The sequence below is a fragment of the Trachypithecus francoisi genome, unplaced genomic scaffold, assembly GCF_009764315.1.
Source record: "Trachypithecus francoisi isolate TF-2019V2 unplaced genomic scaffold, Tfra_2.0 Lachesis_group3, whole genome shotgun sequence".
Classification (NCBI taxonomy): domain Eukaryota; kingdom Metazoa; phylum Chordata; class Mammalia; order Primates; family Cercopithecidae; genus Trachypithecus; species Trachypithecus francoisi.
Genome location: NW_022681468.1, coordinates 147,252,485 through 147,276,660, shown reverse-complemented (window position 1 = coordinate 147,276,660; position 24,176 = coordinate 147,252,485). Strand labels below are relative to the sequence as shown.

Genomic DNA, 24,176 nt, shown 5'->3' with positions numbered 1-24,176 from the left:
CCTGACCTTGTGATCCACCCGCCTTGGCCTCCCAAAGTGCTGGGATTACAGCAGGCATGAGCCACCGTGCCAAGCCTGAAGCATTCCTTAACCTTCCCAGGAAGATTTTTAATTCCCATGGTTAAAAAAAAAAAAATTAGAAAATAAAGAAAAGTTGAGAAAATAAAGACATCCAAAATTCCACTCCTCAGTCCTAGGCAGATATGTCTGTGTCCTCATTCCTATAAACAGCCCTATTACAATCATTTCAGGTTGTTTAAGGTAACTGTTTAGATGTAAGTTTTCATTGCCAACCTGACAGGTTGGTGCCAACTTGTTATCCCTGAAGTATAGCATAAAGCCTGGAACTTAGCAGATACTTCACAGGTATGAAGATATAAACATAAGTAAGAAAATACAACTAACTGTTAATTTAAATTTTATTAGTGCTGGTTATTGGTAGTCCTGTAAATACAGTCAGAGAAATTCTTTCAATAGATGTTGGCTAACAGATTATTAAAAATTCTGCTACTCTTTTTCTTTTGGTCCTGCTCCTACTTTGTGCATTATTTTAAACCCCCTTTCTTCTTCTCGATATCTAAGTAACAAGCCAATTAGGAAAGTCTTTCAGTATGTTGGCAACGCCCTGGTGTAGGGACAGAAGACTGGTGTAAGGTGTAATCTCCTGGCACGAGGGATGGAACACCAAGTCTAGTCTACCAGCATCTGACTCTTCATGGATTCTTCCTTTCCTGAGGCTTACTGCCCTCAGTACAAAAAGATAAAATAATATTCCCTCTGCTTGTTCCATGGAGTTGCAGTTAAGATCAAATTGGGAAGTATTCTGTAAAATATAAATGTAAGGTAATATGGTAGACAGCTCTAAAACGGTTCCCAATGACCCAGCTGTGTCTTCTGGTATTCACACCCTCGTGTAGGCCCTCATACATTGTACAGGGTTGGTCTGTGTGACTGATAGAATACGGCAGAAGCGATGCTATGCCCCTTCTGAGACAGGTGAGAAAAGACACTGTGGCTTCTATCTTGGGGGGGATGCATTCCCGTCACCTCTCTTCCCCTATGTCTGTCTCTTTCTCACCTCACTCACTGGGAAAGCCAGATGGAGAGGCCCAAATGGCGAGGAACTAGAGCCTCTGGCTAACAGCCAGGAAGGAACTGAGGCCTGCCAACAGTCATGGGAGTGAGCTTGGAAGTGGATCTTCCCCTTCCAGCCAAACTTTTAAGCTGATTTTAACCCTGGCTGAGAGCTTGACGACCTCCTCATGAGAGACCACGCATGAGCTAGAACCACTGAACTAAGGCACTCCTGCATTTCCAGCTCCAAGAAATTGTGTGAAATAATGGCTCCTGTTTAACGGTGCTAAATTTGGGCTAATTTGGTACACAGCAATAGCAATGGCTAACATATGGGTGATGTTACCAGGCCCAGCCACATTTATACTGTTTCTAAAGGTAGTATTAAAATGAAGCACTAGCTGGGCACAGTGTCGCATGTCTATAATACCAAGACTTTGGGAGGCTGAGACAGGAGAATCTCTGGATCCCAGGAGTTTGAGACCAGTCTGGGCAACACAGTGGGACCCCGTCTTACAAAAGATTAAAAAATTAGCCAGGTGTAGGAGCTCACACCTGTAATCCCAGCACTTTGGGAGGCTGATGTGGGAGGACCACTTGAACACAGGAATTTGAGACCAGTCTGGGCAACATGGCAAAACCTGTCTCTACAAAACAACAACAACAAAATGAGCTGGGTGTGGTGACTCATGCCTGCAGTCCTAGTGACTTGGGACGCTGGCATGGGAGGATCACTTGAGCCCAGGAGCTTGAGGTTACACTAAGGTATGATCATTCCACTGTGCTATAGCCTGGGTGACTGAGGAAGACCTTGCCTCTAAAATAGAAACAAAAAACTTAGACATAAGTACACAACTGATGCAGCTGACATTTCATTAGAGACTTTCAATTAATACAAAAAAATTAGCCGGGCGTAGTGGTGGGTGCCTGTAATCCCAGCTACTTGGGAGGCTAAGGCAGGAGAATCACTTGAACCCAGAGGTGGAGGTTGCAGCAAGCCGAGATCAAACGACTGTCCTCCAACCTGAGCCTCTGTCTCATTAATAAATAAATAAATAGAAAAATAATTCAAAGATATCTAAACATAAGGTCAAACATCACATACATGAATGCAAGCCTATCAACAACTTGTCAGAGAAAACACTTCAGTAGTGTAAGAGAACCACGAGCACAATCTTTGTGAATAGGACAGCATTGAGAGAGGGCAAAAAACACCAGGAGAAATAGAGCAAAGGCTTTAGAAAGCCTCCATGAAGGAAGGCGCACCAGAATGCTGCTGGAAACATGCTAGAGCAAAAGTCAGTACACAGCATCACAGAGTTAAAGAAGAAAGTGAACCTGGGAAGGTGGAAAGAGGAGATGAATGGAAAGAAGAAAGGTGGGGTGGGAGAAAAGATGGAGCAGGGAGGGAGGGAGTTAGTAGTTACCTACCTCTAGCCCACATGATAGCTTTGTACAATTTGGAAAAGAATGCCCTTCCAAAAGGAAACAGCCCTGTGCCAAGACACACAGTTTAGAAAGCCAAGTCTGGGGTGGATCTCAGTCCTAATTTGTTTCCTGGCTAGATTCCTTTATGCCGTGAACAACCTGCCTAACCATACAAAGCAGTCCCGGGAAAGAGGGACCTGCTAACTAACTCTGGTGAAGAAGCAGGCAGGCCTTTGTTTCCCTGTTTTGGAGCGCAGGCAAATTTCTCAGAACTGTACACAAAATGAATTTTCACTGGTATCTTTTCCCACTGTTTTGCACCTGATGTGGAATTGTGTTCTAACAGAAAGCATTTCAGTTTGGGGAACAATGCTGTTTCTGGTGAGTTGGGGGAAGGGGACTGCTAGATGATTATAGAATTTAAGGAAACCTGGTAGCTCCCATCACATAAGGATAGATGTACCTGTGGGTGCCTAAGATTTGTGTTCACAGTTACTTATGTAGCCTGGGGGTTTTTCATGGCCTTGCTTGGCCGTCTCTGGCTTTTCTGGGGCTCCTCCTCACACAAGTCACCGGGGGCACCACTGCTTACTGGTAACAGGGTAACAGGCTTCTCCAGCTGAAGGCCCAAAACTGAGAATACACAATAGTGGTTCCTCAAAAGTTTCCTTTGCAGAAGACCTGTATCATAAATTCTGCCTCTACCTGCTCGTTAAAATGAGGATTCCTGAGCACGCTCTTTCCCAGACCTACTGAAACAAAAGTTCTGGAAATGAGGCCTGGAATTCTGCATTTTGAACAGTGGCCATCAATGTTAGAAAACGACGGTTTAACAGGAATATGAAATATGAGAAATTCCTGGGTGGACTTTATGAAAGAGAAAGGGAACTAAAGACTCAGGCCTAGCAACAGTGTACAGTGTAAAGAACAAACCATGAATGGTTAAATATATGCCTTCCTCAGTAAAAGTAAAAATTGCTAGAAACTTTAAAAAATGGTAGCATCTATAAACACACATAGATAGCTAGTGCTTGTAGTCTAATTAAAAATGTTATTCCAAAATTAGGTTATAATGGTATTTCATGTATTGTGTTTTACATAATAAAAGAAGACCTCACTTTTTGAAAAATTTCATATTGGACGGTTGACGATAGAACTTAGTACAAAATCACTCCCTGGGCCATTTGCAAAATTTAGGCCTCTACTGAAGAATCTTAGTTGATCAACTGTTAGTCCTTTCTTAATAGCACCTCGAGTGGATAACAAAGAATAATAACAGGAACAAATATCTTACCGCTGTAAGGGGTCCTTCTGCCTGCGCCTCCATTAGACTTGTGGGTGTCGCTGCAATAAACTGACTAGCAGCTCCAGGCTGGAGTTCCAGCCTATCTGTATACTGTTCTGAAGCAGCAGTAGGAGGACCCTCTGCAGAAAGTGCTAAGACCACACCTGAGGTTTCCTTCTTTAAATGATCATTTTCTGCCCAAGGACCTAACTGGAGCTTTTCATCTTGAGGTGATGCCTCCAGGACTTGAAGTACTTCAGGCTCCTCATCAGAAGGACTTCCAGTTGTTTTATGTCCTACAGCCTCATTTGTCCTAAAATCCTGAAGGTCCTGCTCCTTGTCCACAATCACCCATTCTTTGGAATCAATCTCTTGCTTGCAAGAGCTCAGGTTAACAGCTATAAATCCATTGCTGCCACCACCATCTGCCTGCTCAGGGGTGTTGGCAGAAGCAGGCTTGGAGACATCTGGAAGATATTCTTCATCATAGTGCCAGATATGGTCAGTACGGGACACAGCAGGAACACAAGGCTTATGCAGCAGAGCAGGGAGAATAGATTCTTTTCCTGCACTGGTATCTTTCTGCATTTTCTCCAGGCTTAAGGAAATGGAAAGAAGTTACTCAATTGTCCTAAGGAAACATTTATTATATAATATATAAGCGCCATACAGAACTAATATGGACACAAAGACGAGAGAGAAAAAGATGGATAAAGCATAAGGAAAGTTTCACAGCATTGATAATGTTCTTCTCTACCTGCCACATCCTGCTTTGGAAGATGGAGTTCACTTCCTTCCTCAGCAAGGCCCTTTTTAGTTCCCTTCTTTTGTCAAACCAACTTTTTATTGAACTACGCTTTTATCCCTATTGTATGTTGACACTTATTCTCAATATGAGCCACAACTCAAAATGTGTAAACCAATGCCTCATCCATCCTTTTGATCATGTGAGCATGTAGACATGTGCTTACATAACATAGCTATGAATGATTACCACGTGAGGAAGAACACACATATGTGAAGGATTGTTTAAAATGGAAGCTAGATTGGAGTAGGCCAGAAGTGGCTGAATTGTCTTGGGACACAGTAATTACCACGTTAGTCAAATTCACTGTCCCTCTAACCTAATATTTCATTACCAATAGTAGCCACCAGAGATGTACCACTGAAGGGTGTGACTACTATTAAAGGAAGTTAGGTCTTAATACTGTGAATACTGTTAAAGCCTTCTATAACTCATAAATATATCCCACACTTTTTTCATTTCTGTCTTCTGTCATCAAAATTTGTTGTAGGGACAATGTGCCTCATAACTATGCACTACAATCTTTACCTATGTATAGATCTCTCAAGTTTCACCTTCCTTTCTCTCTAGGTAGACTGTGAACTCTCGAGGGCAAGCATGATATACTTATTGGTATCTATTTTCCTACAGTATTTTACTCCTAGAAGGTCTTCACTAAAGTGAATTGAACTGACTGTCCCTTGTATATAAATCACTTTTTCCCCTCCTTTATGTATTCCCCTCATCTCTGCCTAATGCCACCTTTATCATGCCCTCTCCAATACTACACTGTTGTGTGGAAGAGATTGCTTTCCAAACAAAGTTACTGTAAAAAACGCTCATTTAACTTGTTCCTAGTGTTAGGAAGTTATCAGCTCTTACTGCTCAGCTTCCAAAGCCAAAGGATATGCTATAGAATTTATAATAATTAAGAATCAGGGCAATAATAATTAAAAATAAGGATGAAAATTAGAGTTTAACAGAATCAGTGTTACAAAAATGCAAGAATTTCTTATTTGAAAGACTTTATGTAACAGAAATATACAACAACGACAACAACAAAACAATAACAATGGTACCTTAGAAGCTTTAAAAAGAAAAATAAACTATTTTATACCAGGTCTCAAGGAACTTGTCAGTGTCTGGCTTTGGCTCCAGGGTCAGACGTTTTTCCAGCTCAAAGCTGTGGATGGAACGTAACTTTCGCACCAATGGAATATCTCTGTCTGGCTGAGTAATCTCTGAGCGGACACGAATTGGTGACCCAAGGCTTGGAGCATTGAGAAGACCATTTGCCTGGCCATGGCTGTTCTCCTCTTCAGTAGCAGCCTATCCAAAATATAAAATGAACCCATGAAAAACATTCTAGGCAATACACATGACAGGAATCATTGAAGCCTTTCAAAATAATATCAATAAATGATTAGATGTGTTTTCAAACAATTCGGATATTTTGGCTAGTTTACTTCATTACATTCTTATCTATTAACTCTACATTAAATGTGTTTTCTTAATTTATACTCAGTTTCAGTATTATTTTAGTTTTTTAAAATACTTTTGGAACAAAGATAAACAATCTAAAAATGTTTAACAGACTTGGCTTTTTGAATTATGTCTGACTTGAGGCTTGTAGGACCCCATTCCACTAACCTAAAACTGAAACCTGGAAAGGATGTTCTCTTTGAGACATAAGTGGTCTCACAAGTTAGGAGAGACTGCTAAGCCTCATTCGCTATACCTCTTTGCTCATTCCTCCTCTAAAAAACAAAAAACAACAAAAAGCCTGGGCACCAGACTACTAAGGAGCTGAGGCAGGGAAGGAGGAGGATGAGCATGAGGCAGCCCAGGGGGTGGGACTGTTTAAGCACAGGTGCCTACGGCAGCACATTATCAGGGAAATTAAGCCTCATATCAGGAGTGTGGTGACAGAGGGAAGTCTGGGACATCTACTCTGACTAGAGACCCTCAAGAGGATGCCCAATTGGCTCAAATTGGTGATATACTCAGGGTAGCAGCAGAAACACAAGCCAGTCTTCCTTGAAGGAAGGTTTCCCCAAACCCCAATTTAGGTCTCCAGAACTCCCATCAATTATTAATTAATTAGCAAAAAAAAAAAAAAAAAAAGAGAGAGAGAGAATCAATACAAGAGAAAGCATGCTACCATGACTGACACAACAGAAATTATAGTCAAAATTAAGAAAAACATTTAAAACTCCCAAAGATTTCAGATATTGAACTGGTTTCAATACAAAATATAGACCAGCTATGCATAAATGTTTAAATAAATAAAGGTTATTATAACAAAGATCAACGAAGGGTTATTTGGAATTAAATGACTGATTAACTTAATATTTAATATTCAATTAACAAGTTAAACAGCAAGTTAGCAAAAAAAAAAAAAAAAAAGGTTGAAATATTAATTAGTGAAACGGAAGACACAGCCAAATAAATTACCTAGAATAAAAAACAGCAAGATAGGCCTGGCATGGTGGCTCACGTCTGTAACCCCAGCACTACGGGAGGCCGAGGAGGGTGGGTCACTAGGTCAGGAGTTCCAGACTAGCCTGGCCAACATAGTGAAACCCCATCTCTACTAAAAATACAAAAAAAACAAATTAGCTGGGTATGGTGGTGCAGGCCTGTAATCCCAGCTACTCGGGAGCCTGAGGCAGGAGAATCTCTTGAACCCAGGAGACGGAGGTTGCAGTGAGCTGAGATCGTGCCATTGCACTCCAGCCTGGGTGACAGACCAAGATTCCATCTCAAAAAAAGAAACAACAAAAAAAAACCCAGCAAAAAGAAAATTATGAAAAAAGATATTAAGAGATATGATGGATACAATAAAAAGCCATAATATATGTCTAACTGGAGTCCTAGAAAGAGATAATAGAAAGAATGAAGAGGTAGTAACATTTAGATACAGAATGGCTGTTATTTCCCAGAACATATTTTTTTTTTTTTTTTTTTTTTTTTTTTTTTTTTTTTTTTTTTGAGACGGAGTCTCGCTCTGTCACCCAGGCTGGAGTGCTGTGGCCGGATCTCAGCTCACTGCAAGCTCCGCCTCCCGGGTTCACGCCATTCTCCTGCCTCAGCCTCCCGAGTAGCTGGGACTACAGGCGCCGCCACCTCGCCCGGCTAGTTTTTTGTAGTTTTTAGTAGAGACGGGGTTTCACCGTGTTAGTCAGGATGGTCTCGATCTCCTGACCTCGTGATCCGCCCGTCTCGGCCTCCCAAAGTGCTAGGATTACAGGCTTGAGCCACCGCGCCCGGCCCTCCCAGAACATATTTTTTATACAAAAATAGGAATAAAAATATTCAAGGGACACAAGATATCCCAAGCAAGATAAACAAAAAGAAATCTATGCCTAGAAACATCATAGTTAAAATGCAGAACACCACAGACAAGAACAAGAACTAAAAAGTAGCTGGGAAGGAAAGATGAAGGTGGGGAAAACAATCACTTAAAAAGAAAAAAACAATTAGAATGACAGTAAATTTCTGAACACCAATGACTGAAGCCAGAGGAAAAATAATCATCAACAGAAAACTTCATATTTGAGCTGGGTGTGGTGGCTCACGGCTGTCATCCCAGCACTTTGGGAGGCTGAGGTGGGTGAATCACTTGAGGTCAAGAGTTCAAGACCAGCCTGGCCAACATGGTGAACCCTGTCTCTAATAAAAATACACACAAAAAATTAGCCAGGTGTGATGGCGCATGCCTGTGGTCCCAGCTACTCAGGAGGCTGAGGCAGGAGAATTGCTTGAACCCAAGAGGTGGTCGTTGAAGTGAGCTGAGATTGCGCCACTGCACTCCAGCCTGGAGTAAAACAGAGCAAAACCCTGTCTCAAAAAAACAGAACAAAACAAAAAACAACTTTATATTCAGCATAAACTGTTTTGAAAGAATGAAGCTAAAATAAGTACATTTATAGATAAATAAATACATTTATAGAAAGAATCCTCTACCAAAAGACCGGAAGTAAAGGAACTTCTGAAGGAAATATTTCTGGAAGAAAGATGAGCCAAGGACTTTCAGAAATGAAAGGAAATGGTAAACATCTTTGAAAGTCCATATAAACATTACTTGTATAAAAGAACAACATTAATAATCTAATTCAAGGCTAGGCCGGGTGGCTCACGCCTGTAATCCCAGCACTCTGTGAGGCCGAGGCAGGTGAATTACTTGAAGCCTGGAGTTTGAGACTAGCCTGGCCAATATGGTGAAACCCTGTCTCTACCAAAAATACAAAAAATTAGCCAGGTGTGGTGGCACGTGCCTGTACTCCCAACTACTTGGGAGGATGAGGCATGAGAATCACTTGAACCCAGGAGGTAGAGGTTGCAGTGAGCTGAGAGTGCACCACTGCACTCCAGCCTAGGTGACAGAGTGAGACTCTGTCTTAAAAAATAAATAAAATAAATAACCTAATTCAAGTCATTCTTTTTTGTTGTTGTCTGAGAAAGACTCTCATTCTGTCACCTAGGCTGGAGTGCAGTGGCGCAATCTTGGCTCACTGCAGCTTCTCCTGCCAGGTTCAAGTGATCCTCCACCCTCAGCCTCCCAAGTATCTGGGACTACAAGCACGTGCCACCATACTCAGCTTTTTTTTTTTTTTTTTTTTTTGGTAGAGACAGGGTTTTGCCATGTTGCCCAGACTGGTCCCGAACTCCTGGGCTCTAGTGTTCCTCCCACTTTGGCCTCCCAAAGTGCTGGGATTATGAGTGTGAGCCACTGTGCCAGGGCAAGTCTTTTTTTTTTTTTTTTTAAAGAAAGAATTAAAATTAGAAGAGTACTATAATGTTGGGAGAAGAGTGAATGAAGTTAAAATGTTCTACAGTCCTTGGAATATCAGAAAGGTGGTTAAGATATTGCTTAATTTTAGACTTTTAAGTTAAAAATAATTGGGAAATTTCAAGGACAACTACTAAGAGAACAGAATTAGAATGTTTAAATCCCCAATAAGTACAAAGAAAAAACAGAAGACGAAAAATAGCAACAAAATCTGTAATGAAAAGAAAGGCGGGAAAACGGCATTAAAAAACTGAATAGAAATTTAAAAGAGAAGAGAAACAAGTTCATATAAAAATAATTTGGCTGGGCATCGTGGCTTGTTACTGTAATCTTGCCACTTTGGGAGGCTGAGGCGGACAGATCACCTCAGGTCAGGAGTTTGAGACCATCCTGGCCAACATGGCAAAACCCTCTCTACCAAAAATACAAAACTTAGCCAGGCGTGGTGGCGGATGCCTGTAATTTCAGCTACTCGGGAGGCTGAGGCAGGAGAATCACTTGAACCAGGGAGGCAGAGGTTGCAGTGAGCAGAGATCACGCCACTGCACTCCAGCCTGGGTGACAGAGCGAGACTCTGTCTCAAAAAAATAAATACATAAATAAAATAATAATTCTAAATGTAAATCAATTAAGCTAATTAAAACATAAAGACGTACGATTGTCTACTTATATTCCATTTAACGAAAGTCACAACAGAATACAGATGAGAAAAAATAGAAAGATAAAGGCAGAAAAGACACCAGGCATGTACTACCCAAAAGAAAGTTGGCATAACTGTATTAACATCTGACAAAATAGGCTTTAATGCTAGAAAAAAAAATAGTAGGAACAGAATAGAAATAGTCACTATATAAAGAAAAACAAAACTTTTAATCACCTGGCAGATGTAAAAACTCTAAACTTGTATGCACTTAATAACTCATGGATGAAAAAAATCATTATGGAAAAATATTTAAAACAGAATGAGAATGAAAATACAACACACCAAAACTTCTGCAATACAGTAACAGAGATATTTATTACCTTCTTTCTGCTTATCTTAGCTAATTCTGCTGCTTCTTTTTCTAGTTTCTTGAGGTAGGATTTAGACTATCGATGTAAAACCTTATCTTTCCTAATGTAAGTCTTTAGTGCTATACATTTCTCTCTCAGCACTGCTTTAGCTGCCTCCCAAACATTTTGATATGTTGTAGTTTCAATTTCATTCAATTCTACGTAAATTAAAAAATTTTTTCCTTTAAGGCTTCCTCTCTGACCCATGATAATACAGAAATATGCTGTATAATTTCCAAGTGTTTAGAGATTTTCCTGCTGTCTTTACGTCATTGATTACTAGATTAACTCCATTATTTTCAGAGAACATAGTATGTGCGATTTCAATTATTTAAACTTATTAAGGTTTGTTTTGTGGCTCTGCTTTTATGGAATCTAACCTAAGACAGTGGTTACCTCAGTGGGGATAGGGTAGAAGCATAAATATAGAAGGAATATGTTAAAATATTCTAGTTCTTGGGGCAGATGGTAGATTCACATGCTTACATTACTATGCTTTGACATGATAAATATAAAATCTTTTATATATAGTACAAGTAGATTTAATTTTTTTTTTTTTTTTTTTGAGACAGAGTCTCGCTCTGTCGCCCAGGCTGGAGAGCAGTGGCCAGATCTCAGCTCACTGCAAGCTCCGCCTCCCAGGTTTACGCCATTCTCCTGCCTCAGCCTCCCGAGTAGCTGGGACTGCAAGCGCCTGCCACCTCGCCCGACTAGTTTTTTGTATTTTTTAGTAGAGACGGGGTTTCACCGTGTTAGCCAGGATGGTCTCGATCTCCTGACCTCGTGATCCACCCGTCTCAACCTCCCAAAGTGCTGGGATTATAGGCTTGAGCCACCGCGCCCGGCCAAGTAGATTTTAAAAGATAAATATAGCTGTTTTGAATTTTTCTCCTAGATGACCAATGAATTCCTAAAGTTACAAGCTCTATCCATGCACTTTTTCATGTACATTTATTTATTTATTTATTTATTTATTTATTTATTTATTTATTTATTTTTGAGGTGGAGTTTCCACTCTATTACCCTGGCTGGAGTGCAGTGGCATGATCTTGGCTCACTGCAACCTCCACCTCTCAGGTTCAAGCGATTCTCCTGCCTCAGCCTCCCAAGTAGCTAGAATTACAGGCACCCACTACCACACCCAGTTAATTTTTGTATTTTTAGTAGAGACAGGGTTTCACCATTTTGGCCAGGCTGGTCTTGAACTCCTGACTTCAGGTGATCCCCCCACCTTGGCCTCTCAAAGTGCTGGGATTACAGGTGTGAGCCACCATGTCTGGCCCTCATGTACATATTTGTACTTCTACTTCTACTTCAACCACTTCTTCCATAAGGCATGTTCCCAACTCCCACCCCATCTGCATGCATTTTAATTCTTTTAAATGTTTTGCACAATGTTCTGTCTTGTATTATATTTGCTTGTGCAGCTACATATCTACCCGAAGAGACCGTAAGCTCCTTAAGGGTAAAAGATGTATCTTAAACTGCACAGCACCTAGCTTAGTACACTGTCTTCAATATTTAGCTTAATGCTTTAGCCAGATGTTCAAAATGAGAGCTTGTAATGTTCAGCACTATATATTATAAATTCAATAAACTACACATGATAACAAATAATGGACTTAGGGTCAAAACCATCTACCATTCAAATTTCACTGAGATTAAATAGTGATAGTGGGTAAAAGACAGAAACTAAAGTAACTAAGATCTTCTATGTCAAGTGCCATTTCATTCTCTCACATACACAGATATCCATACGGGCTGACAACCGAGAATGTCAACCAGTGATTTTTTTGCTATAAGAACAGTTTGTTCTTGGTACCATAAAGACAGCCACAGCTGATACTACAAAACTCTGACACTGACTCCCTGTCTACTTTCCAATACTCATTCCTGATTCCTATTGGTCCAGATTGTGCTTTGTCAACAGCCAAATCACATTGTGGCATATCACATCGATCCAGAGATCATTTTGCAAATGACTCCCATGACTGAACATATACACCTGCTATAGTCTGAATGTCTGTGGCCCCCAAAATTCACCTGTTGAAATTCTAACTCCCAATGTGAGGGTATCAGGAGGTGTGCCTTTGGGAGGTAATTAGGTCAAGAAGGCAGAGCCCTCATGAATGAGAGCGGCGTCCTTACAAAAGAGGCCCAACAGAGACCCTTCCCCATCTACATGAGGACTCAGCAAGGAGGAGCCACAAAACAGCCCTCACCAGATACCAAATCTGCCTAGCCTTCCTCCTTGGACTTCCCAGCCTTCTGAGCTGTAAGAAATACATTTCTGTTGTTTATAAGGTACTGATACCTTACAAATTCCAAGCTTTATCTTGTTTTTGTTGGCATCCATCTCTTCCCAAACATCCTTCTCCTGGGGACGGCGGTGTCCCAGAGATCCAGGCAATTTATCTGGTGACACACCAACAGGGATGCCATTTTCTCCATCACTAAGCTGTTCATCTGGAAATACCTCATCTGTATTTTCTCGAAGCAAGTCTCCTGGGATGGGAGTGGCATTGGCAATTCTACATATGAAGGGAGGAAAAAAAGGCAAGAATCAAAAATTACTATGATACTATCTTACATAATTATATTTCTTCATTTAAATGAAGTCCACATATAATTAAGAGAGTTAAAAAAAAAAAAAGGCACCTTGAAAACTTAGTTTGGCCAGGCATGGTGGCTCACGCCTGTAATCCCAGCACTTTGGGAGGCTGAGGCGAGCAGATCACTTGAGGCTAGGAGTTCGAGACCAGCCTGGCCAACATAGTGAAACCCTGTCTCTACTAAAAATACAAAAAATAGCTGGGCGTGGTGGCGGGTGCCTGTAATCCCAGCTACTCGGGAGGCTGAGGCAGGAGAATTGCTTGCATCTAGGAGGCGAAGGTTGCAGTAAGCCGAGATTGTGCCACTGCACTCCAGCCTGGATGACAGAGCAAGACTCCAGCTCAAAAAACAAAATGAAACAAAAAAAAAGAAAAAGTAAGAGAAAAGAAAAAGAAAAAAAAAAAACTGAGGTCATGCCAATCCTACAAAATAAAACTTTAACATTTTGATCAATTAGAACTTTCAAGCTGATTTTAAAATACAAATTCTAAAACAATAACACACTAATTTGACAATCACTTTATAAGTAAGAAGCATTTCATCTATTTTCAAAGAAGTCTTTGTCAATTAAAACAACATTTTTTTTTTTTTTTTGAGACAGAGTTTCACTCTTGTCGCCCAGGCTGGAGTGCGGTGGCGTGATCTTGGTTCACTGCAACCTCCACCTCTCGGATTCAAGTGATTCTCTTGCCTCAGCCTCTTGAATAGCTGGAATTACAGGCACCCACCACTACGCCCGGCTATTTTTTGTATTTTTAGTAGAGACAGGGTTTCGCCATGTTGGGTAGGCTGGTCTTTAACTCCTGACCTCAGATGATCCACCCACCTTGGCCTCCCAAAGTGCTGGGATTACAGGCATGAGCTACTGCACCCGGCCTGTTAGAGAATTTTAAAAAAATCTAAACAGGAAAATGTTAAGTGCTGTTGAACTCAAAATAAAACACAGAGATGAATCTCCAAATTAACATTTCATTTGGGAAGCAAGAACTACAATTTGGGGCACATATATAGACTGAGTGGGTCTCTGGTATAGCTGAAGACCAAAGAAGAGGTTGGGGGTTTTATTAGAGAGATGTCACATACTGTTTTGAAAGAAAGCTCATTGGCACTAGAGAAGCTTTTGGGAGCTGGCAGGCTCTGACTGGTGAGTGACAGAGGTATGTAAATTTAGTGTTAGAGTCACAAGAGGCCATTTCAGCAGCTGGGCTTGTGAGAAATCAAATTCTTGGAGCAGGTGCTATATGCCCCAAGTGCTTTCTCCCTCTGGCCTCTTGATAGATTTAGTTGAATATGACAAGAATGACCTAATTTGTATAATCAACTTTCGCAGTGCCATAATGAAATAAACAGGTGTCAGATCAATCAGCTATGCTATTTTTTTTACAGTGTGAAATGTGTATTACTTTTTCACTTGCAGACTTTTCTTTTTTAAATTTTTGAGAGAGTCACGCTCTGTCTCCCAGACTGGGGTGCAGTGGCATAATCTCGGCTCACTGCAACCTCCACCACCAGGGTCCAAGTGATTCTCCTGCCTTGGCCTCCCAAGTAGCTGGGATTACAGGCATGCACCACCATGCCCAGCTAATTTTTTATATGTTTAGTAGAGATGAGGTTTTGCCATGTTGGTTGGGCAGGTCTTAAACTCCTGGCCTCAAGTGATCCGCCCACCTCGGCCTCCCAAAATGCTAGGATTACAGGTGTGAGCCACCGCGCCCAGCCACTTGCAGACTTTTTACTAAGCACCTACTATATGCAATGCCCTAGCAACACAAACAAGAGGAAGGAAATTCTTGCCCTAGAGGGAAAACTAGACTTTCTGTAATTATACAGTTCATATAGTTCAACATGAACTGACCTGGAGGAAAAAAATAGCAAATTTTTTTTTTTTTTTTTTTTGAGATGGTGTCTTGCTCTGTTGCCCAGGCTGGAGTGCAGTGGCACAATCTCGGCTCACTGCAAGCTCCGCCTCCGGGTTCACGCCATTCTCCTGCCTCAGCCTCCCGAGTAGCTGGGACTACAGGCGCCCGTCACCGTGCCCGGCTAATTTTTTGTATTTTTATAGAGTCAGGGCTTCACCGCGTTAGCCAGGATGGTCTCGATCTCTTGACCTTGTGATCCGCCCACCTTGGCCTCGCAGAGTGCTGGGATTACAGGCGTGAGCCACCGCACCCAGCCTAATAGCAAATATTAATTGGTATTTGTCTATATATTTCTTTCAAAGTAATTCCAGGTCTTATTTACATGGTTGGTCATCTCTTCCTTAGACCCTCCCATGAGAGGCTTTTCTAGTTCACAGTTATCGTTCACTAAGTGAAAAGGCTCCGGCCGGGCGCGGTGGCTCAAGCCTGTAATCCCAGCACTTTGGGAGGCCGAGACGGGCGGATCACGAGGTCAGGAGATCGAGACCATCCTGGCTAATACGGTGAAACCCCGTCTCTACTAAAAATACAAAAACTAGCCGGGCGAGGTGGCGGGCGCCTGTAGTCCCAGCTACTTGGGAGGCTGAGGCAGGAGAATGGCGGAAACCCAGGAGGCGGAGCTTGCAGTGAGCTGAGATCTGGCCACTGCACTCCAGTCCGGGCGACAGAGCGAGACTCCGCCTCAAAAAAAAAAAAAAAAAAAAAAAAAAAAAAAAAAAAAAAGAAAAGGCTCCTGCCAGTTCTACAACGCTATGTTCTAGGTGTTTTTTGTTTTTTTTTTTTTAAGCTATTGCTGACTGAACACAATACTTAGTATACAATGAAACCTCCTCTTAGAAGTGACCTGGAATGTCTCAAAGTAGACAAATCAGTCTTCAGTACATTATACTGACTCCTGTAATTACTGTGAGTGGCAACACAGGCATCCTCTCAGTGAGCCACTTTCAGAGTCACAGTTAGATCCTGGCAGTGGTGTCACGAGTACTTCACAGGCTGTGAGAAGACCAGTGATTTTTCAGGGACTTGTTCCACTTGACTTGGTGACCGATGGCCTTCACCACTACCTTTGCCTAAATGGGTCAGCGCTAGAATGAACCTCTTTATCAACAGTTGACAATGATATAATCTAGAAAAGCACTGATAATGGCTCCCAGAAAAAAAGCTTATAACCGAGTAGTGTCTGCAGTTCTGACCGTGGAAGCATATTTAAAAGGTAGTTTGGCCTAAAATAGTTCAAATAAACAGATTTATTATAGAGATAATTAAAGATCAGAAATAAATTGGCTACTAATGGATTTTTCAGATATTAGTTCAATATAATTTATTTATTGATGCAAGAGTCATAATGGACACTAACACACATGCACTACATGGTAATCCAAATGTTTATTGAAAGAATTCCCTCTATTCCTGAGGAAAGAGAAAGGGAAATAGATGAATATTTGAACTGAAGAAGCTTAGTCTATTATCCTCACCTTTTTTCCATTTTAATCGCTCAGTATTCTTCCAAGCCCCCTTTTCCCTTATGTCTAGCCACTATTCTGCTTTTTTTCCAACTACCTCAATTCCTTGGCATTTCCTTCTTTCACACCTCAGGAAACAAACCACGCCTCCATCTCTGAATACACTTCTACTTCTACTTGAATACAATCCTACTTTTTCTCTTATATCTTATGCTTCAGTATGATACCACACACTGCAAGGACCTCGCCTATCTACTCCACACAGGCTCTCTTTCACAGGACTCAGGTTCCTCTCCCACCCGGCCCTCCCTCTGCATTTATTCTCCACTCCTTACTCCTTCCCTGGTTATTGTTTCCTTTCTTTTCCTAAACTCTGATCCAAATCTGGAGTATGCGATATAGAAAGAACTAATTCCTTCCCAGGAAAATTATATCATGTTCAGGAGTATGAATGAGTGAGACAGTACACATAAGAGTGTTATTAGCACGTGGCCTGTGTTTCCGGGCAAGGTGTTATGTTACTGAAGCAGATTAAGGGAATAAGAAAGAAAATGTATGGAATAACTGAAGAGATATGAGAGAAAATAGTAAGAACGAACATCCTTTTCATATTTCATTCCCCATAATCTAAGGCAAACTAGTGTCTGTGGGCCAAATCTGGCCTGCAGATCAGAGGAAAATCTACGGCATTAAACATAAAACCTATTTTTTTTAATAGACTTGTTGGAACACAGTCAGTCTCGTTTGTTTACGTGTTGGTCATGGCAGCTTTTGCACTACAACAGCAATGACAGTTGTGACAGAGACAGCACAGCTCACAGATATTTATCTGGCCTTTACAGATAAAGCTTGCTGGCTCATGATTTAAAGCATCCTCTCACCTTCTCCTAAACTTTCAATCTCCCTCTATGAAGAAATTCAGGGTTCTGGGACATACACTATACATTTTTTTCTTTAACACTGATTCTCCAGGTGTTCTACCATATCATTTGCAAACAGAAAAAAATCAGATATTGTCAAGCTTTTTCTTGGAGGGTCAGATAGTGATGTGGGCAAGAGTCACTGCTGGATGCTACAATTAACAGGCAAAAGTATGACAAGAAACACAGTGCTGACATAGTTGCAAATACCTTCCCACAAGATTATTTCTTACAAAAACAGTTAACTTTATAGTAGAAAGAACTGGCCACTGTAACCAAATTATCAACACTAGTATCATCAGTAAAAAGACATACTGACATTATGTACCTCCTTGTTTAATGCCATAGATTTTCCTCTGATCTTTGCTCTAAATTTATCTCATAGATTCTGATAAGTAGTGTTTACATTATCATTTTTTTCTATAACTTTTAGTTTTTATTTTCCTTTTCACCCAAGAGTACAGTCATGCATCACTTAACAATGGGGATACATTCTAACAAATGCCATCGTCAGGCAATTTCGTCATTAACCAAACAATCACAGTGTACTTAAAAAAAACTGTATTGTATAGCCTATTATATGCCTAGGCTATATACGGTATAGCCTATTGCTCCTAGGTTACAAACCTGTACAGCATGTTACTGTTCTGAATACTGCAGGCAAGCATAACACAATGGTAAGTATTTGGGTATTATAACATATCTAAACATAGAAAAGGTAGAGTAAAACTACAGTATTGTAATCTTAGAGGACCACTGTCATATATGTGGTGTGTCGTTGATGGCAATGTCATTACGCGGCACGTGACTGTAGTTTAACAGGTTTTTAAATTTCCAGTAAAAGGGCCTTTGATACTTTAATTTTGCTGGTAATTTCTAGTTTTCTTGCAGTGTGATCAGATAGTGTAATACTTCTACTTTATGGAACTACTTACATGTTTCTTTGTGACCTAATGCCTGATCAATTTTTGTGAATGTTCCAGGGGTACTTGGGCAGGAGGTATAGTCTCTATCATCAAGGTATAGTGTTCAGAAAACATAAATAAGATCTACCTTACTATGATCATGTTGTTTAAGTCTTCTATCTTCCTATTCTCTGTTCACTTAATCTGTCTTAAAGTGAGAGTGGTGCATTAACATCTCCGATTATGGGTGTGTTTTTATGTCACCTTGAATATCCTGCAGTTGTTGTTTCCTAAAGGTGAGTGTCATGATTCTGGTGACTAAATATTAAAAAATTTTGTATCCCACTTGTGAATTGTGGCATTTGGCATTAAAAAGTGCCCTTCCATCTTTTGTAAGTTTTTTTGTTTTGGCTTGAACTCTACATCATCTGTTATTGGGATCATTTCTCTTTTCTTTTCTTTTCTTTTTTTTTTTTTTTTTTGAGGTGGAGTCTTGCTGTCTCCCAGGCTGGAGTCCAGTGACCAGATCTTGGCTCACTGCAAGCTCCGCCTCCTGGGTTTACGCCATTCTCATGCCTCAGCCTCCCGAGCAGCTGGGACTACAGGCGCCGCCACCATGCCCGGCTAGTTTTTTGTATTTTTTAGTAGAGACGGGGTTTCACCGTGTTAGCCAGGATGGTCTCGATCTCCTGACCTTGTGATCCGCCCGTCTCGGCCTCCCAAAGTGCTGGGATTACAGGCTTGAGCCACCGCGCCCGGCTCATTTCTCTTTTCTATCTTTCTGATATATCTTTGTCCATCTCTTTCTTACTGTTTTTAGGTGTGTGTCTCTTATATACAGCATATGAATATAGCTATATTATCCAAACTGAAAACCTTTTCCTTTTAATAGGCGACTTAAGCCCATGTATATTTATTGCTGTGACTGATATATTTGATCTTAAGTCTGCTGTAGTATTTTATTTCCTTAAATTGTGTGTATCTGAGCTTTGTAACATGATTTAATAGGATACACACAGACAGTAAAATGGTTATTATAGGGAAACAGATTAACATATCTATCAACTCATACCCTTTTTGTGATAAAGAGCAGCTAAAATCTCCTTATTTAACAAAAATCTCTAATACCATTTTATTTTTATTTAAGATATGTCCAAGTCTTCTGAAAATACAATTTTATTAAGGTTATTCTTTATGTTGTCCATTAGATCTCCACACTTGTACATCCCACATATCTGCTATTTTATATCCTTTGAACTACATCTCCCCATTTCCTTCCTTCCTCCCTCCTTGAACCCCCTGTGGTAACCACTGTTTCATTCCCAATCTCTGTGCATTTGAGTGCATATATATATATATAGATGTATGTATATGTGTGTGTGTACATATATGTGTGTGTATATATATGTTGTTTCACATATAAATGAGATCATGCAACATTTTTCTTTCTGTCTGGCTTATTTCACTAAGCATGTCTTTTAGTTCCATCTATGCTGTGGCAAATGGTAGGATCTCCTTTTTAAAAGCTGAATAAGGTTGGGCGCAGTGGCTCATGCCTGTAATCTCAGCACTTTGGGAGGTTGAGGCAGGTGGATCACCTGAGATCAGGAGTTCCAGACCAGCCTGGCCAACATGGTGAAACCCCATCTCTAATAAAAATACAAAAATTAGCCAGGTGTGGTGATGCAGGCCTGTAATACCAGCTACTCAGGAGGCTGAGGCAGAAGAATCGCTTGAATCCAGGAGGCGGAGGTTGCAGTGAGCAGAGATCGTGTCACTGCACTCCAGCCTGAACAACAGGGCAAGACTCAGTCTCAAAAAATAAAAATAGAAAAATTAAAAAGCTGAGTAATATTCTATTATGTGTGTATGTATTTATAAATCTATATTCCATTGTGTGTGTATATATATACAAATATATACAATACACACACACACACACACACACACATTTTCTTTATCAATTTGTCCATCAATGGGTATTCAGGTTGTTCCTGTATCTCGGTTATTGTAAATAATGCTGCAATGAACACGAGAGTGCAGATATCTTACTTGATCTACTAATTTTCAACAAGGGCACCAAAAGGACACAATGGGGTCCAATAAATGGTGTTCTTCAACAAATGGTGCCGGAAAAACTGGATTTCCACATGCAAAGGAATTGGACCCCCATTTTACACAATACACAAAAATCAACTAAAAATGTATAAAAGACCTATATGTTAAGACCTAAGACTATAAAACTCCTAGAAGAGAACATACAGGGAAAGCTTTGTCATAGTATTTTATTATTATGTGTACAGTATCTTGCTACATTTGCTACATTTCTTCCTCTACAAGATGTATCCTTTGTCCAGTTTTTGTTGTTGTTGTTGTTTTTTGAGTCAAGATCTTGCTCTGTTGCCCAGGGTGGAGTATAGTGGTGCGATCTCAGGTAACTGCAACCTCTACTTCCTGGGCTCAAGCCATTCTCCAGCTTCAGCCTTTGGAGTAGCTGGGACTACAGGTGCACACCACCACACCTGGCTAATTTTTGTATTTTTTGTAGAGACAGTGTTTCACCATGTTGCCCAGGCTGGTCTCAAACTCCTGAGCTCAAAGTGATCTGTCCACCTTGGCCTCCCAAAGTACTGGGATTACAGGCCTGAACCACTGTGCCTGGCCTGTACTTTAATTTATACATAATTTTGGGGGAGTATTTTAGGAGGTTCATCTTTTTGTTCTAATGCTTATCTTTGGGCATAAACCTTTTTAAATGCTCTTAGTCCTCTGTGGGTTTTTTTTGTTTTTTGTTTGAGACACAGTCTCACGTTGTTGCCCAGGCTGGAGTGCAGTGGCGTAATCTTGGCTCACTGCAACCTCTGCCTCCTGGGTTCAAGCAATTCTCCTGCCTCAGCCTCCCAAGTAGCTGGGATTACAGGTGTGCGCCATCACGCCCAGCTCATTTTTGTTTTTTTTTTTTTCGTTTGTTTGTTTGTTTTGAGACAAAGTCTCATTCTGTTACCCAGGCTGGAGTGCAATGGCGCAATCTCAGCTCACTGCAAGCTCCACCTCCTGGGTTCACGCCATTCTCCCGCCTCAGCCTCCTGAGCAGCTGGGACTACAGGCACCCGCCACCATGCCCGGTTAATTTCATTTTTGTATTTTTAGTAGAGACAGGGTTTCACGGTGTTAGCCAGGATGGTCTCAATCTCCTGACCTCGTGATCCACCCTCCTCGGCCTCCCAAAGTGCTGGGATTACAGTCGTGAGCCACCGAGCCCGACTAATTTTTGTACTTTTTAGTAGAGACGGGGTTTCACGACATTGGACAGGCTGATCTCGAACTCCTGACCTCGTGACTCATCCACCTCAGCCTCCCAAAGTGCTGGGATTACAAGTGTGAGCCACCACACCCAGCCAGTTCTCTGTTTTTAAATTTAATCTTCTGCTATTTGGTTTCTCAGTTTTAACTGGTATTATTTTGTTTTTCTTTTTCAGGCACTCCAACAACCTGAATGTTATTTTTTCTCTGCCTTTAGTTTGCACTACCTTCTCTCTAACTCTTTTGAGTTGTTTATCTCATTTTCATTCTCTCCAGGTTTTTTCCTTGTCCTTATTCAATGACTTCTATTAAATTTTCACTTAAGTCTATTCTCCTTTGTGCACTTTGTAATATATTCTTCAATTCTGAGATAATTTTGTCTTTTCCTTCTATTTCTTTCCTGAGTTCAATCAATTCTGATTTCCTTTCTTCCTCTCCCAATAAGGTCTGAACCTCAGTCCTTGAGTAGGGGTGGGACAGCTCTTGCTTGGAGGTATAATCTCACTCAGTCCTAGGCATCGTGGCTGGACCTTGTATCTGCTATTCCTGTATCTGTATTCTGTACATTTATCTTTATTTCTTATTAATCAATCCCATGTTATTCCAATTCCCTATTATTGACTATAGTTAACAATATCTTATGTAGGCTGGGCACGGTGGCTCATGCCTGTGATCTCAGCACTTTGGGAGGCCAAGGCAGGTGGATCACCTAAGGTCAGGAGTTCGAGGCTAGCCTGCCCAACATGGTGAAACCCCGTCTCTACTAAACATACAAAAATGAGTGTGGTGGCGCACCCCTGTAATTCCAGCTACTTGGAAGGCTGAGGCAGGAGAATGGCTTGAACTCGAGAGGTGGAGGTGGCAGTGAGCCTAGATCACGCCACTGCACTCCAGCCTGGGTGATTGAGTGAGATTCTGTCGCAAAAAAAAACCAAACCAACAAACAAAAATACTCACGTATATTTCAAAATAGCTAGAAGGTTTGAAAAGTTCCCAACACAAAGAAATGATAAATGTTTGAGCTAATGGATATCCTAATGACCCTGATTTGATCATAACACATTGCATGCGTGTATTAAAATATTCCATGTATCCCATATATATGTACAATTATTGTGTATCAATAAAAATTTTAAATAATTCTTTAATTTTTTTCCTATTCAAATTACTGTGTAGTTTCTGTCTCCTGACTGGACCCAAACTGATACATCTTTTTTCCTCCACCACTCCACTAATGAAGCACACTTCTCCCTTTATTTTCTTTCAAATTATGCATATTTTTACTTCCCTGAAATTCATCATCTGATCTATCAGGACACTTTTTAGTATTTTCCTTATTAGCATGGGTTTAGTCTTTCTAGCACTGGTTTTATTTATTTATTTTTGGATCGAAAGACACCTGGAGTATGGCATTGGTTTTAGATCAACCTTACATCCCGTTGCTAATTTCCGTCTTCCCCACAGTTTTTCTTGATCTGTCTTTGTGAAGTCTTCTGGCAGGGGTAGGTGAGGCAAGAGCATGAAAGATACTGCACTAGGATTTGTGGTCTCATATTTTTCTTTTTATTTACAGTTATTTTGAAGCTTGGACATCTTTTACAAGTTATGCTGAGGACATGGTTTTTCTGCGTAGCTGTAGTTTTCTTTCTTTGCTGTTCTGTGTTATTTTGGAGGAAACATTGGAAGATGGGAACATAAACTGCCTTCACTGTCTTTAGGTCCCTGAAGTGCTATCACCTGAATTTTTGCAAGTTTGAGACTTATTTCTAACAATAATCAAAGGGGAAGGACAAAAACACTAGAACAAAATTTCTGGACTGGCTCCAGCTCTGCCACTAATATTTACCTAAAGTTGGATTTACTTCAGTGTTAGAATTATTTCCTCACTTGTAAGATAGGGGGGCTGGACTAGGGCAGTGGATCCCAAACTCTGATAAGCATGAGAAGTATCTGATGCATATGGACTTCTGTGCCCCACCTCTAGGCATTCTGATTCAATAGGTCTGGGGCAGGTCCCAGGAACAGGTGTTTTTAAAAAAACATCTGCTTAGACAAGATAGTCAGTGATACTATCCAGTTATGTGAGTCTATGAAAACTCTTCCGATGATTCAACAAGTTCTAGAGATCCCATCTTTCAATATAAAGATCAGAGCTGGACACAAGGGTGCATGTCTGTAGTCTAGAGAGGCTGAGGCAGGAGGATTGCTTCAGCCCGGGAATTTGAGGCCATGGTGCACTATGACTGTGCCTACAAATACTGCACTCCAGCCTGGGTGACATAGCCAGACTCCATCTCTTAAAAAAAAAAAAAAAAATCAGGCCGGCGCAGTGGTTCATGCCTGTAATCCCAGCATTTTGGGAGGACGAGGCAGGCAGATCACTTGAGGTCAGGAGTTTGAGATCAGCCTGATCAGCATAGTGAAACCCCATCTCTACTAAAAATACAAAATTAGCCAGGCGTGGTGGCAAAGGCCTGTAATCCCAGCTACTTGGGAGGCTGAGGTAGAAGAATCGCTTGAACCTGGGAGGCAGAGGTTGCAGTGAGCTGAGATCACGCCATTGCACTCCAGCCTGGGCAACAAGAACGAAACTCCATGTTAAAAAAAAAAAAAAATCAAAGCAATGGATTAGTGGTA

The 24,176-nt window shown here is 40.9% G+C and overlaps 1 protein-coding gene across 9 annotated transcripts in view; it reads right to left on the bottom strand.

The window, feature by feature from the left end:
• TTBK2 (tau tubulin kinase 2) overlaps positions 1-24,176 on the bottom strand; it is a 168,436-nt gene that overhangs the window by 19,525 nt on the left and 124,735 nt on the right. For 8 of the 9 annotated variants that reach the window (XM_033190394.1, XM_033190392.1, XM_033190395.1 and 5 more), the window contains 3 exons: positions 12,731-12,947; positions 5,689-5,900; positions 3,797-4,385 (listed from right to left, as the gene is read on the bottom strand). In XM_033190394.1, coding sequence (XP_033046285.1) covers positions 3,797-4,385; positions 5,689-5,900; positions 12,731-12,947 — 1,018 coding nt within the window. Of the gene's footprint in view, positions 1-171; positions 824-3,796; positions 4,386-5,688; positions 5,901-12,730; positions 12,948-24,176 lie in introns of those variants that run through there. The other variant, XM_033190399.1, reaches the window with a different exon arrangement.